General features: G+C 41.2%; 4 protein-coding genes across 4 annotated transcripts; 2 read left to right on the top strand and 2 right to left on the bottom strand.

The window, feature by feature from the left end:
- The first annotated feature begins 246 nt into the window (after nt 1-246).
- LOC129582052 (uncharacterized) lies at nt 247-4,066 on the top strand. The gene is made up of 4 exons (XM_055473442.1): nt 247-1,960; nt 2,244-2,560; nt 2,635-2,822; nt 3,178-4,066. Exons 1-4 carry the CDS (start codon nt 1,900-1,902, stop codon nt 3,854-3,856), a joined length of 1,245 nt encoding a protein of 414 aa, XP_055329417.1. The 5' UTR covers nt 247-1,899; the 3' UTR covers nt 3,857-4,066.
- Nucleotides 4,063-7,876, bottom strand: LOC129582051 (heat shock cognate 71 kDa protein). Its single transcript, XM_055473441.1, has 9 exons — nt 7,717-7,876; nt 7,184-7,255; nt 7,004-7,105; nt 6,494-6,889; nt 6,123-6,400; nt 5,854-6,064; nt 5,402-5,707; nt 4,922-5,317; nt 4,063-4,623 (listed from the first exon to the last, which is right to left on the bottom strand). The coding sequence occupies exons 2-9, from the start codon at nt 7,247-7,249 to the stop codon at nt 4,390-4,392; spliced, it is 1,989 nt and encodes a 662-aa protein (XP_055329416.1). The 5' UTR covers nt 7,250-7,255; nt 7,717-7,876; the 3' UTR covers nt 4,063-4,389.
- A 433-nt stretch (nt 7,877-8,309) lies between these two features.
- LOC129582049 (heat shock protein HSP 90-alpha-like) lies at nt 8,310-11,692 on the top strand. Its single transcript, XM_055473437.1, has 5 exons — nt 8,310-8,523; nt 8,864-9,491; nt 9,715-10,154; nt 10,255-10,815; nt 10,975-11,692. The coding sequence occupies exons 1-5, from the start codon at nt 8,461-8,463 to the stop codon at nt 11,455-11,457; spliced, it is 2,175 nt and encodes a 724-aa protein (XP_055329412.1). The 5' UTR covers nt 8,310-8,460; the 3' UTR covers nt 11,458-11,692.
- Nucleotides 11,693-12,067: 375 nt separating this feature from the next.
- On the bottom strand, nt 12,068-14,223 carry LOC129582134 (ras-related C3 botulinum toxin substrate 1-like). The gene is made up of 5 exons (XM_055473570.1): nt 13,964-14,223; nt 13,739-13,859; nt 13,357-13,447; nt 12,925-13,009; nt 12,068-12,642 (listed from the first exon to the last, which is right to left on the bottom strand). Exons 1-5 carry the CDS (start codon nt 14,000-14,002, stop codon nt 12,400-12,402), a joined length of 579 nt encoding a protein of 192 aa, XP_055329545.1. The 5' UTR covers nt 14,003-14,223; the 3' UTR covers nt 12,068-12,399.
- Nucleotides 14,224-14,306: the final 83 nt, after the last annotated feature.

Here is a 14,306-nt window from a genome sequence, read left to right as displayed (position 1 = left end):
TTTTGATTTGATTTGATTCTACATTAGTTATTGTACATGTACGACAATGCCTATAGAAACTGGTATCTTTATTACTTTTACGTCGCGACATTACAGTCATGAGTCAAATCACTACAGCCTATAGAAAAATACTATGTATACAGCTGTGACTGGCTTCGGTCCATTTTTGCGTTACGTTACCATTCATCTCGATTACAGAATTAATACGAGTAGTGAAGATACTATGCAGTTGCTCCTTGCAGTTGATCGTGTGGATACTGGGATCACAAGAAGTAGATGCTGCATTTTGTACTGGATTTCTTGTAGAATGCAGAACGGTGCAACCTACGCCTCGTCACTTCCACCACGCATCCAAGCAGCAAACCTGTTGCTTGTATCAGTTGAGTTGTTAGCGGTATCACTCGTGGAAGTTCTGGTGTTCGCACTGATAAAGTTCAAGCATTCGTATGTGTTACTACGATATTATAATATTGGTTGTTTTTGATCCGCCTCTTTTCATCGTTAAGTTGTGATATAAATAGTGAATTGATTTGTGATATTACATGATGTATTCGCCTCATGGACATTGTGTGGTGGTTTTATTAATGTATCAAAAATTAAGCGACGTGTTAATTATGCTGGTATGTTTCTTGAAATTCACCGAAATTGTTAAAAGTGTACGAATTACGAGCACATAGAGTATGTATTGTACAATTGTACATCAGTTCGCCTGCTGCAATTCGAATTATTATTATTATTATTATTGCATCAAGACAATGGATTGCGGATTACATTGCGGAGTGCAGACAATTATTTTACAAAAAGATTTTGATTAACATCCTTCGGATTTTGGTTTTGCAATCGTAAAAGGGGCACGCACAATTTGCTTTTAATTTCTAAAAGATGCTACTCTTAAACAATGGCACAGTTGCAGACAGGAATAGAATGCACTACGCCAGTACAGTAATACATTTAATATGCACTTGGAATTGGTTTATCTATAATACAACGTATCACCTAATCTGCCTGCGCACAACTGTGCACGCCGCATTTAATTAATTCAGCTGTTTTCGTCATAAGTTTACTTCATGGGCAACTATTCCTTCTGGTAAAACTTCCAACAAGTAAATCTAACAAAATGAACAGTAATAATATCGTTTCTAAACAAAACGGCGTTAATAATCGTCATAATACGAGTCATAATCTCGTATGTTACGATGCGTGAATCTGTGCAGATGCTGTCCTTACTGTTCACTATACGCAAAAAATTCTTATGCCGTCGTCTGGCTGCACGGTACAAAGCAATTAATTTACCGCTGCCGGCAAAATTAAAGACACGTTCGCACATTAGTTGCAACATCGTATTATATTCGTACCGTTCTTAATCGAACATCTTCGACAGCGAACGTACTTATTGACCAATAGTAGTGTCCAAGAAAAAGAAGATCTCTGCAACTTATTGGTCATAATGTTGCTGTAAAATCATATATACAGAGCACATAAACGTACACCGAAACTTCTGCTGTGCGCACAATCGCTTACTTTCCTAGCAGGAAAATAAGAATGCTTGACAAGTGTTTATGACTATACGATAGTAGCTGAAGCGGAAAAAGATCTGACCTGATAATTTTTGTCAGCTCAAATATTGCAGATTCTGTGCTGCCAATTACTGAGCATCTGGAATCATTTTAGCAAATCCGGCAGCTGGTCATGGCGTGCTGATAATTTAGCAATACTTCTGCATTTGATGTTGAGTAATTGACTGTGCGCGCCGAATTATTGCACAAGATACAATTGTAAAATTAATTAATACAATCGAATATATTTCTCTGGTTGTATAACCGGTGCACCAATTTTTAAAATTTATTTACTTGTTCTACCTGGGTTACTTCTAGTTAGTTCACGATAATTAATTTAGTTATGGAGACGGGATCGAAAATTGTTACTGTGTTTATTTCTGTCATCATCTGCGGTTGCTTCGGTAAGTCATAAAACAACTTGGAAAATATTTCTTGATATAGGTGAACCGAATATGTATAGGTAATCGTAATAATTTTTCATGTTTCAAGCTACCGGGAAAACTCAATGATTTAGTAGCAGTTCTTGTTGTTTACTGACAGAGGACGTAACAATTATACCTTTTGAATTGCAACCACATGTCATACTAAAATACAAGTGCCTTTTCGAATGCGAGAAAATAGAACTTATATTGCAACAGTTGTCCCAAAAATTCTTGATTAGCTAAACACTTCTCTATATTGTAGGTTCGACAGAGCTCGGCGGACCACCCCCGGAAGATCTTCTGATACCTGTCACCTATGACCTTCCGATAAACTCATCGGTGGTTAGTCTATCCCGTTTGTTTCCAGCCGGTACAAATTTCTCGATGACCTCTTTGTATTATCAATCGCGGACAACTTATGCCCAGCCGTCCTTGGCGTTTTTCCTGGACAATCAGCAACTAACTTTGCGATCCCAGGAAAGTCTTAGTCAGTATAACCGAGGATTCTTCAAGATCAAAATAAAGAAGTACTCATTGCTGGGACCAGATAGCGGAATCGAAACCGTTGATGAACTAAAAGTACAACAACTTTCTCAACATTAACTAATTTTACGTACATCTATACAGTGCCAGTCATGCATTCGTTTTTTCAGGTATTTATCGTGGACAAAAATAGCGCTTTGAAAGTTGTGGCTAAGCAAAATGTGCAAATATTAGAGAACTATAAAGCGGATATCTTACATTCTCTTGAGAGCACAATCCTGTACAACGGCCAGAAGGTGAACTTTATTGCGGAGAAAGTTCGTTATACAATTACGGATGGAGTGGTCGATATGAATCAGTAAGAGTAAAAATTTTGATATATCATTATGCAGTGCCTTAAACAAATACACGTATGGAAGCCCAGAATTACAGTGCTGAGAAACTCTGAGAAAGCACAGTCATCGAAGCGTTAATTGCATCCGATGAACGGTAACAGTTACTGTAAAGTAACTGCAGCGCAATTTGCAAATTAGCTGTTAAACCAATAACTTTCAACTACTTACTACTGATGGTGAGTATGATCCAATTTAAAAAATTAAATAACTTGGAACTAAGAATTAACTGGTAAACTTTAAGTTTTCCTTGCCAGTAACTCTAGATCCTGATGACTTTGGCCTCGTACTTACTGTACCAATCTGGTTGTTATGTTCCAGGGCGGAACTATGCTTCTATGTTGTTATGCCACCTGGCTTTGTGCTACCGGGACAGGAAATTCTGGCACTTCTACAGCCCACCGGGAATTCACTGTTGCAGCTGTCATATGAAAGATACAATATTTCAAAGATAATATCCTGTATTCCCGATCCAAATACGTCGCCAAATTACAAACTGGACAGCTTATCCATCGGTCTACTGGTGCTGGCTGTTGCACTGGCCATTACACTGATTTGCGCAATCATCTTCATATGCTGCTGGATACGCATGAAGAAGCTGCAGGCCACCGTGACATGTATCTCCACCTCCGCATCCACCCATCATCCGTCGTCGCCGGCACATATTTATGCGATGCCGAAAGTGTCTTATTATCAGAATGGCCACTTTGCCGCCCCACCACCCTGGCCCCATTTATCCGGCTATCCGTTCTACGATGTCAGTTTACCGGCGAAACGGGCAACCTTACCCAGTTCCTGTGATGTCAATTATGAATGGCAGGAAAGCACAATGGATCTGGCGGTGGATGCCGACAGTCTCACCCAGGGATCTATTCTGCATTTAGCGGAAACCTCTTCTTCGGCGCCCAGCATAGCGGAGGATACTCCGTCTCGAAATACATTAACACCCTCTCCGCATTCTGAACTAGGATCGGCTCATGTCGAAAACACGACCTTATAGAAACTGCTTTTACAGTAAACGCATTTTATCTAAATTGATTTTTTTGGAAAGATTGCACCTCTCAAAATCAGGCTTTCAAATGCTTCGCGAATACATAATTAATGTTGACGGGTCATGACTCACAATGAGCAATTGAGCATAGAACGATTTTATTACTGTACTACAGTACTTAATTTATTCAACGATTCTATCGTCGAGCCAATAAACACGAACCGGCATCCTTTATTTCTCATATCATAAACGCGCGCAACTTAAATTAACAACGACAAACGCAGCGGTTCTATTGTCAAGGATCCGATCCAAACATGCCACAACAGAAAAATCCCGAGAAAACTGACTTATAAATAATTACGCATTGATGGAGTTCACTAATCATAGTACATTCATGAAATACGTATGACACGGAAAGCTACATATTTCACAAACTACTGCCGTATTTCACAAATGTACTGCCTCTCTTTAAACACGAATTTCGCAGTGTACAAGAACGACGACTGAAGATTAATTAAAAAGAAACAGATAAAAAACCCGATTTAATCAACCTCTTCAATGGTTGGCCCACCGCCACTGCCTCCATGACCACCACCAGGAGCAGCGCCGCCAGCTCCGGGGAAACCTCCAGGGAAACCGCCGCCCGGGAATCCACCAGGGCCGCCGGGGGGAGCGCCACCAGCACCTCCCGCTGCTTGGTACACTTTGGAAATGATGGGGTTAAACACCTTCTCGAGTTCTTTTTGTTTATGCTCGAACTCTTCTTTTTCCGCCAGCTAAACAAAAATTAACAAATGTTGTAGAAATTTCCGGATCAATGAACCGACCAGTACTATTTATACCGTAACAATTTATAAAAACACGAACTCTTCTTTTTCCGCCAGCTAAACAAAAATTAACAAATGTTGTAGAAATTTCCGGATCAATGAACCGACCAGTACTATTTATACCGTAACAATTTATAAAAACACAATCAACTATTATCCATAATTACAGTAAACAGAACAGTAATGTTATTATTCTTTTACGATATATAGATATTATGATAATAGTCGACGCAAATTGTTTGCTTACCGTGTTGGCGTCCATCCACTTTTGCGCTTCTTCGATTTTGCCCATGATCGTAGTGCGATCGCCTGCATCAATCTTATCCTTCAGCTTTTCATCCTCCAAGGTCTGTTTTATACTGAAGCAGTAGCTTTCCAGGGCGTTGCGAGCAGAAATACGGTCCCGCTGCTTCTCATCCTCATCGCGGTACTTCTCCGCCTCGTTAACCATGCGCTCGATCTGTTCTTTGGTGAGACGACCCTTGTCGTTGGTAATGGTGATCTTGTTCTCTTTTCCAGTACTCTTGTCCACAGCGGATACGTTCAGAATACCGTTGGCATCCACATCGAAAGTGACTTCGATTTGAGGAACACCACGCGGCGCTGGAGGGATGCCGGTCAGTTCAAATTTACCCAATAGATTCTGCAATAAAAATATCAAATTAACAACTCACTTTAACGCAACGTAACACATTTCAATCAAAATTTCAATATTAAAGCAACTCACGTTATCCTTGGTCATAGCGCGTTCGCCCTCGTAGACCTGAATGAGTACACCCGGCTGGTTGTCCGAATACGTTGTGAATGTCTGGGTCTGCTTGGTGGGAATGGTAGTATTGCGCTTAATAAGCGATGTCATCACACCGCCAGCAGTTTCAATGCCCAAAGACAGAGGGGCCACATCCAGCAACAGCAGATCCTGTACGGCTTCAGATTTGTCGCCAGAAAGAATGGCGGCCTGAACAGCTGCACCGTAGGCAACGGCCTCATCGGGATTGATGGATTTGTTCAAGTCTTTTCCGTTGAAACAGTCCTAAATAAGCAAATTTCTTACGTTTACAGAAATACTATGAAAGTACATTTTTAAATTACAAAATCTTGAAAGCAATACAATTACATATGTAGTAAACCAAGTGAACTACTGTAAGCATTAAGCGGTAAAAAAACCGAAGTAAATACCTGCAGAAGCTTCTGGACTTTGGGAATTCGAGTAGAGCCACCAACCAAGACGATATCGTGGATCTGATTCTTATCCATCTTAGCATCCTTCAGAGCCTTCTCCACAGGGTCCAGAGTGCTTCGGAATAAATCAGCATTCAACTCTTCGAAGCGGGCACGGGTGATGCTCGTGTAGAAGTCGATACCGTCATATAGCGAATCGATTTCCACACTACCAGCAAAACAAACTGATATTCTTTCACAACACTTCAGAAAACAAAAAAATTTACCTGGCCTGAGTGCTGGACGAAAGCGTGCGCTTCGCGCGTTCACAAGCAGTTCGCAGACGACGTAAAGCACGGGCGTTGTCGGATATGTCCTTCTTGTGCTTGCGTTTGAATTCCTGGACAAAGTGATTTACCATCCGATTGTCGAAATCTTCACCGCCCAAATGGGTGTCGCCGGCTGTCGATTTTACTTCGAAGATACCATCTTCGATAGTCAGAATGGACACATCGAAAGTACCACCACCGAGATCAAAAATCAGTACATTGCGTTCTCCTCCAACCTGTAATTTCAAACAAAAATGTTTTCAAGCTACTCCCGAATGAATTATGTCCTCAAATGAATACAACTCAATTCGCTACAGTAGTTGAATTACCTTCTGATCTAATCCATAAGCGATAGCTGCGGCTGTAGGCTCGTTGATGATACGGAGAACATTTAATCCCGCGATCACCCCGGCATCTTTGGTCGCCTGGCGCTGAGAGTCGTTAAAATAGGCCGGCACTGTAACGACTGCATTCGTTACGGTCTTGCCCAAGTACGCTTCTGCAGTCTCCTTCATCTTGGTAAGAACCATGGATGAAATCTCTTCCGGGAAGAACGTTTTGGTTTCTCCCTTGTATTCCACCTGAATCTTCGGCTTGGTGGCATCGTTGATGACTTTGAAAGGCCAGTGCTTCATATCACTCTGAACACTGGAGTCATCAAAACGACGTCCAATCAAACGTTTCGCGTCGAATACGGTGTTAATAGGGTTCATGGCCACTTGATTCTGCAGATTATCAACAAAACAATATTATTAATCCAGAAAAATTGCTACCACCAATAATTCCTTATCATTTGTTTCAGCGATTTTCAAAAGCACTTTTAATTCGTAGTTTCCTACCTTAGCGGCATCTCCAATCAACCGTTCGGTGTCGGTGAAGGCAACATAGCTGGGTGTTGTCCTGTTACCTTGATCGTTAGCGATAATTTCCACTTTTCCATGCTAAATCGATAATAATCATCAAAATTATGTAATCAACATAATTTAATTTTGGCACTATAAATGAAAGCAACCAAGTACCTGAAAGACACCAACGCAGCTGTACGTCGTTCCCAAATCAATACCAATTGCTGGAGCTTTAGCCATTTCGTACTACACAAAACCAACGCACTGAATCAGTTTGAATCCTCTGATATTTGATACCAAGAAAATACGCGTAAAAAAATTTGATACAATCATACACCTAGTTCTTAACTAAAATTCGACAAAGTTAAAAGCTACAAAAGAACACTACGGCGAAACGCCGGAAATATTCAACAACCACGAAGTTCAGGTCTTTAGGATTCCTGTCTTGTCAAAAAATAATTTACTTCAAATTTATTATCGAAAGGGTACCGATGCTGATATTAACAAACAAGCCTAAAATTAAAAGAACAAAATATAAGTTTGGTCAAAGTCAAATTACACGGACGAAATCCAGAACTACTCTAGACTGAGCAAAGTACGGCACAAATTACAAAATGGAAAATTCCGCAACCACCGCGAAAATCAAGCACATACGTGCAAATTTTCTACGTTAAGCATCTTGAAAAAGTAGCTTCGCAAGCTCTTACCTTTTGATTTGGAGTTGAAAGTTGAAACAACTGGAAACTTCAAGGTCAAAAGTAAAACTCCCGAATTACTGCCTTACGAACTCTCGAAAACCTTCAAATGCGAAAATTAGGGAAATGACCGAGACTTATTAAAAAGCCGAATCGCACCGTGCGTGCAGCGCTCCCGCTTCGTTACCAAGTATCGGGTCTCTGAGCGATGCTGTAGAAAGTTCCAGAAAAGGCGTATTTGGAATTCCATTCCGCAGTGCAGTAAATCCATTTACACCGAATGTCGGTCAGAAGCCGTTCGGCTCTGAAGCGGTTAAGCCGTGCTCGAGCTACTTGTGTTGCACCCAGATACAGTACGATAAACGATTAAAAACCCGAACCGATATGTATCGTATAGGAAGCCAAACGGCCATGAGTTGAACCATTCAAATTTAAAATTTTATCGCATGCTACGGCCGTCTCATGCTGAAATATTGGAATTGGTAACCGGAAACAGCAGTACAAGACGCAAGTACCATGGAAAGATCTAGAACAGTCGAGTTCGATGATCGATCAAAGTAGGTGTGGTTATCGGCGATCTGACAACGAGTCCCGCTTCGCAGTTGCCACAGATTTATAAATTCGTCAGTGCAGTTGCCGGGTCGTCGCTTTCTGAAATTTTTAGTTTCTGAGTTGCGGTGAGCTTTGAGTGAACTTCCCAACGTTTGTAGCTTCATTTCTGCAGCTTTTTAATTGAAGTTCCAAGCCATACCGAAAATGCCAGAGCAAGAACAACAAGGACCAGCGGAAACCTTCGCGTTTCAGGCGGAAATCGCCCAGGTATGGATTTTATTAATTTTTATAGAGAAATCAGAATTCTATGTCTAACTGCTTCGGTGTTCGCTTGACAATTCCGATTTCGGTGGTTTTTTAAACCTTACAATCAAATAAAACCCTATTTCCTATTGAAATAAATGATATTTGTCACTTGATGTCATAAAAGCGCATAAAAATGTAGTACCGGCGTATTGATAACTTGGAAGTTCGAAATTATTATGATTTGCGTATTATTTTATTGGTTTTTTTATAATTCATGCAGTTTAAACTTCAAACTTTGTTAGTTATTCACCATAACGAACGTGATTAGGTAAAATACTAAGATGACGTTGTTTTCTTGCAGTTGATGAGTTTGATCATCAACACCTTCTACAGCAACAAAGAGATCTTTCTGCGTGAATTGATTTCGAACGCTTCCGATGCCTTGGACAAGATTCGTTACCTCAGCCTTACCGATCCCAAGCAGCTGGAAAGCGGGCAAGAGTTGATGATCAAAATTACGCCCAACAAGAATGAGAAGACGCTCACCATCCGGGATACCGGTATCGGCATGACTAAGGCTGATTTGGTCAACAACTTGGGTACCATCGCCAAGTCCGGGACGAAAGCCTTCATGGAAGCCCTGCAGGCCGGTGCTGATATTTCCATGATTGGTCAGTTCGGTGTGGGTTTCTACTCTGCCTACCTGGTTGCCGATAAGGTAGTGGTCCGCAGCAAGAACAACGACGATGAAGGCTACATTTGGGAAAGCAGTGCCGGTGGGTCTTTCACAGTGCGTACGGACAACGGCGAGCCGCTGGGCCGTGGAACGGAAATTACGCTCTACCTGAAGGAAGACCAAATTGATTATCTGGAGGAGAAGAAGCTGAAAGACGTGATCAAGAAGCACAGCCAGTTCATCGGGTACCCAATTTACCTTGTGGTCGAGAAAGAACGCGACAAGGAGCTGGAGGAAGAACCAGAGGCGGAAGGTACTTGCATGTTCTAAATTCAAAAGTTTTGAAAGTTCCCATTATTGTAATCTTTCGTTAATATGCTAAGCATACTGCAGAATCGTATTTAAAAAGATGTGCTATCTTTTTTACCGGTTATTAAGTTGCAGGAATACTTAAAATTCTCATGTTTTAAACACTTATTTAACTGCATACTGTTAATAGTGCATACTGTTAATAATCACCTTTGATTGGTATGTAGGCGAAAAGAAGGAAGAAGAGAAGAAGGAGGGCGAAGAAAAGAAAGATGACGATGAGCCCAAAGTCGAAGACGTTGAGGATGACGAGGAAGGTAAAGACAAAAAGAAGAAGAAAAAGACCATTAAGGAAAAGTACCACGAGGATGAGCAGCTGAACAAGACTAAGCCTCTGTGGACTCGTAATCCCGAGGACATCAGCACAGAAGAGTATGCAGAATTCTATAAGAGCCTTACCAATGACTGGGAGGATCATCTGGCCGTGAAGCACTTCTCCGTGGAAGGCCAGCTGGAATTCCGTGCCCTGTTGTTCATTCCTCGTCGTGCTCCATTTGATCTTTTCGAGAACAAGAAGCAGAAGAACAACATCAAGTTGTATGTGCGCCGCGTTTTCATCATGGAGAACTGCGAAGAAATCATCCCCGACTATCTCAACTTCATTAAGGTTCGTTGGTTTGTTTTTTTCTGTAATTTCTTTGTACCACGATAATAATCTTGCTGCAGTCTAGTTTGCGGCGATCGCTTTAAGATTTTGATTTTTTTAGGGTGTTGTGGACAGCGAAGATCTCCCTCTGAATATCTCTCGTGAAATGCTTCAGCAGAACAAGATTCTCAAAGTTATTCGTAAGAATTTGGTGAAGAAGGCCCTCGAGTTGTTCGATGAAGTGGCAGAGGATAAAGATCAGTATAAGAAGTTTTACGATCAGTTTGCCAAGAACATCAAATTGGGTATTCATGAAGATCATACCAACCGAAAGAAACTGGCTGACTTCCTCCGTTACTACACATCTGCCAGCGGTGACGAGATGGTTTCCTTCAAGGACTACATTAGCCGCATGAAGGAGAACCAGAAGGCCATTTATTACATTACCGGCGAGAACAAGGAAGTAGTGGCTGGTTCTCCCTTCGTCGAACGCCTGCGAAAACGCGGCTTGGAGGTGATATACATGACAGATCCTATTGACGAGTATGCCGTCCAGCAGCTGAAGGAAATCGACGGAAAGACTTTGGTAGCGGTCACTAAGGAGGGTTTGGAACTTCCGGGTGATGAGGATGAAAAGAAGACATTCGAGGAGGCAAAAGCCAAGTTCGAAGGATTGTGCAAGGTACAGTAGAGTAAAATTTGAGTAATTTGCGATTTGCTTTAAAGTTTTACAATGTTAATTAAGTTCGACATTTTCAAAATAGTTTGTCCAAAATGTCTTGGTTAACGGCGTTTCATTTTGCTCTCTCTGTTTTTTTACCGAGTTTTTGCGCTTTGGCAGGTGATGAAGGATATCCTGGATAAAAAAGTTGAGAAGGTGACTGTCAGCAACCGTTTGGTCTCTACGCCTTGCTGTATCGTTACAAGTCAGTATGGTTGGTCGGCCAATATGGAGCGCATCATGAAAGCTCAGGCTCTGCGCGATACTTCAACGATGGGATACATGGCAGCCAAGAAACACCTTGAAATCAACCCCGACCATCCTATCATCGACTCATTGCGCCAGAAGGCTGATCAGGACAAGAATGACAAGTCTGTGAAGGATCTCGTTGTGCTTTTGTACGAAACGTCTTTGCTGAGCTCGGGCTTCTCGCTGGAAGATCCGCAGACTCACGCCGGTCGTATTTATCGCATGATCAAGCTGGGGTTAGGTATCGATGAACAGGAGGGCGCTGGCGATGCCGCTAATGAAGCTGTCAACATGGATGACGTGCCGCCTCTGGAAGGAGACGACGAGGCCGGAAAGATGGAGGAAGTTGATTAAAATCTTGTCTGACCGAATGTATGACAACTCTTTATGTTTCGTTTCTTTTTGATACATACCAAAAAGGTTTGGCTGTTTTATAGCACCAGTTTTGCGGTTAGTCATTGTTATGTATAGGATTAAGATGCTTTTTGGCTTATTTCGCGGATGCATTGAGAATAATGTTTGCTGTTTACTAGCGTATCGGTTGAAAGATACACTTGCTGTTGGAAATTAAAACGCTATGCATTGCAAAGTATGCGGTATTTCATGGAATAAATGAAATAAGTAACGTGTAGAAAGATGTAGCTGAAAGTACTTGATTAATCACTTGGTGCTGCTGGTGCAATTAATTAATCAATTACTGCTGGTGCACACTGCACAGTAATAAATTTAATTGCAGAATTTCCGGAATTCTCTATGAGTATTACTGCACTATTCCCACTTTCTGCACCGTCTATTGCGAAATGTGTAGTTATGTCAGAAAAATTTTCGGTTATTTAATTGCTGGTATTTTCTCTGGTTTTGTGCTTTATACCCAATAGGCAGATCAAGTGTCCGGGTGCGGCTGATCAGCTATCGTATACGAAATTTTTGCGTCAAAATAAATTTGTAGGGAAGGTTTCAAAAATTTTCTGTGTTACGGTACATCTTAGCTGACAAGCAATCGGCCTCAAACAGGTTCGGCATAGCACAGTGTATCAATTTTCAGAATAGCATTTAAAAAAAGATTCCCGAAAATTCAAAGTAATCGCCACAAGTCCAAGACCGGCGAGTCATGGCACTAAAGCCGATCAAGGCGGAAGAAAAAATTGATCCAATCCCAGAAAGGAAACCAAACCGCACCAAACCTACTCGATTAAGCCATGACCTTAAAATGCACAATACAACATCGCAAGATTAGTAACCACAACTACAATAACAAAAACGGAGGAAAATTCTAGAAATTCCCTATTGGAACGGTTACAGCAGAGTGCAAATTTTCTTGTTTTGTGGTTTCGGAGGAGGGAGCAGCACCACTCGTATAGCTTCGTCGAAGACATTCTTCACACCCTTTTGGGTAAGGGCACTACATTCCAGGTATTTCACGGCACGAATTTCCTTGACCATGGCCAATCCCTGAGGATACGTTATGGGCGCCAGTTTGCGCTCACGCAGCTTGTCGATCGTATCCTTATCGTCCCGCAAATCAAGTTTTGTGCCCACCTAAAATACGCAACACTGATAACAGGTATGTGATCATGAACAATGCGTATTGTCTATCGTATAAACAATATCAAGCAGCAAATATACCAGAGCACCGAGAGCAGTAATATCAGCTCAACAGGTAAGTAACAATAACGAACAACGTTTACGCAGTCCTAATTGCTTGATCACATTCAGCGGTGCTGTTAAATACTGTACATAAAGCAATAAAGTATAAGCCGAAAATTTTTACTGCGGTTCAAAGTTTATTCAGAAAACGAAGTAAAAACAAGGCTCACTTACCAGAATAATAGGCGTATTAGGGCAGTGATGGCTCACTTCGGGGTACCATTTAGCGCGCACGTTCTCAAAGGAAGCAGGATTAACACTGAAATATAACGCAATTTTTTACACCTGACCGGTGCCTGTCACCTCGTTAACAAAATTAAACAAAAGTACTCTGTATCAACGCGAATATAACCGAGATTCAATAGCAATTAATGGTGTTCATGTCGCTTAAATCGAGAAACAACAAAATCTTAAATCAGTACAATATATCTCTCTGCGTACGTTTCGTACGCAAACTGATTATGCGAACAAAATTGCCGCTTACAACAATTCTACAAGCAAGACGGGATTGCTGGCAAATGACAATTAAAAATGAGGAGTGAGAACCTCCATTCACTAACAATAAACTGCAAACTTAAATATCCCTCTATCCAGTTTATCACTTACATTGAGAAGCACACAAGGAAAACATCTGTCTGGGGATAACTGAGCGGTCTTAAACGATCGTAATCTTCTTGTCCTGCTGTATCCCATAATCCTGAAATTAAGAACTTGCGTTCTAAAAGGTGCTGACAAATAACGATCGTAACTTAATTTTAGCATCATACTGCGGTAGAGCTGACTCTGCACTTGCAGCGATGCTGCAGGGCCCTGGGAAACACCAAAATTCATATTACGGCTTTCACTGTATATTAACTGCCATTCAAGTACGGTTACATTTATTTATTTGTAATATGAGAACAATCATAGCATCTTCATATAATTATTTTTGTATATATCTTTATAGTTTAGTAAGTTTACTGCTCAGTGCTCACAATCAGTGGCTCACCGAGGTTTATTGGTTTGCCATCCACCATAACATTGGCGGAATAATTGTCAAATACGGTGGGTATGTACTCTCCAGGAAAAGCGTTTGTTGTGTAGCTGATCAGCAGGCATGTTTTACCGACCTGCAAATTCACAAAAATTAAGAATTTCGGTTATTCATAAAAATCGCCAGAAACGCAGATTAAATTGTAGTAGATCACGTTGTACTTATCAGTGTCTCACTTACAGCACCGTCTCCGACCACAACACACTTAATAGCCTGCATTATTCCCAGCCTCCCAGATCCAGGCAATGATCATTAAGCGATCAAATAACAGCGTTTGGAAAATCTACCGGATTAAATCATCGGAATTTTTTTCAAATTGCTCAGTACCTCACCTTAAAGTTTGACAAAGATGGGAAATGAGTCAGTGACGAAATATTACGACAAATCACAAATGCACGATGAATCGCATCGTCAGAAAACGCAGTGAATACACACACATGGCTAACTGCCACTGGCATTGTGCTTCACTGCACTGCTGATGGGAATGATTACGCCAAAGCGCGATGCGGCACGTGTAACAAGT

Source organism: Paramacrobiotus metropolitanus, unplaced genomic scaffold (assembly GCF_019649055.1).
Source record: "Paramacrobiotus metropolitanus isolate TYO unplaced genomic scaffold, Prichtersi_v1.0 Parri_scaffold0000006, whole genome shotgun sequence".
Lineage (NCBI taxonomy): Eukaryota > Metazoa > Tardigrada > Eutardigrada > Parachela > Macrobiotidae > Paramacrobiotus > Paramacrobiotus metropolitanus.
Note: the sequence above shows the minus strand (reverse complement) of the source record. Positions and strands in the feature narration are given on the sequence as shown.

Excerpts from the sequence above, each read along its gene's own strand:
- LOC129582049 (XM_055473437.1), top strand. The coding sequence starts at position 8,461 with ATGCCAGAGCAAGAACAACAAGGACCAGCGGAAACCTTCGCGTTTCAG. Across the intron at positions 8,524-8,863 it reads TTCAGGCGGAAATCGCCCAG|TTGATGAGTTTGATCATCAA; the intron begins GTATGGATTTTA and ends GTTTTCTTGCAG. Across the intron at positions 10,816-10,974 it reads AGTTCGAAGGATTGTGCAAG|GTGATGAAGGATATCCTGGA; the intron begins GTACAGTAGAGT and ends GCGCTTTGGCAG.
- LOC129582052 (XM_055473442.1), top strand. The coding sequence starts at position 1,900 with ATGGAGACGGGATCGAAAATTGTTACTGTGTTTATTTCTGTCATCATC. Across the intron at positions 1,961-2,243 it reads CATCATCTGCGGTTGCTTCG|GTTCGACAGAGCTCGGCGGA; the intron begins GTAAGTCATAAA and ends TCTATATTGTAG. Across the intron at positions 2,561-2,634 it reads AAACCGTTGATGAACTAAAA|GTATTTATCGTGGACAAAAA; the intron begins GTACAACAACTT and ends TCGTTTTTTCAG.
- LOC129582134 (XM_055473570.1), bottom strand. The coding sequence starts at position 14,002 with ATGCAGGCTATTAAGTGTGTTGTGGTCGGAGACGGTGCT. Across the intron at positions 13,448-13,738 it reads TGGCAAACCAATAAACCTCG|GATTATGGGATACAGCAGGA; the intron begins GTGAGCCACTGA and ends TCTTAATTTCAG. Across the intron at positions 12,643-12,924 it reads CTAATACGCCTATTATTCTG|GTGGGCACAAAACTTGATTT; the intron begins GTAAGTGAGCCT and ends TGCGTATTTTAG.
- LOC129582051 (XM_055473441.1), bottom strand. The coding sequence starts at position 7,249 with ATGGCTAAAGCTCCAGCAATTGGTATTGATTTGGGAACGACGTACAGC. Across the intron at positions 6,065-6,122 it reads TCGTCCAGCACTCAGGCCAG|TGTGGAAATCGATTCGCTAT; the intron begins GTAAATTTTTTT and ends TTTTGCTGGTAG. Across the intron at positions 5,318-5,401 it reads GCGCTATGACCAAGGATAAC|AATCTATTGGGTAAATTTGA; the intron begins GTGAGTTGCTTT and ends TTTTTATTGCAG.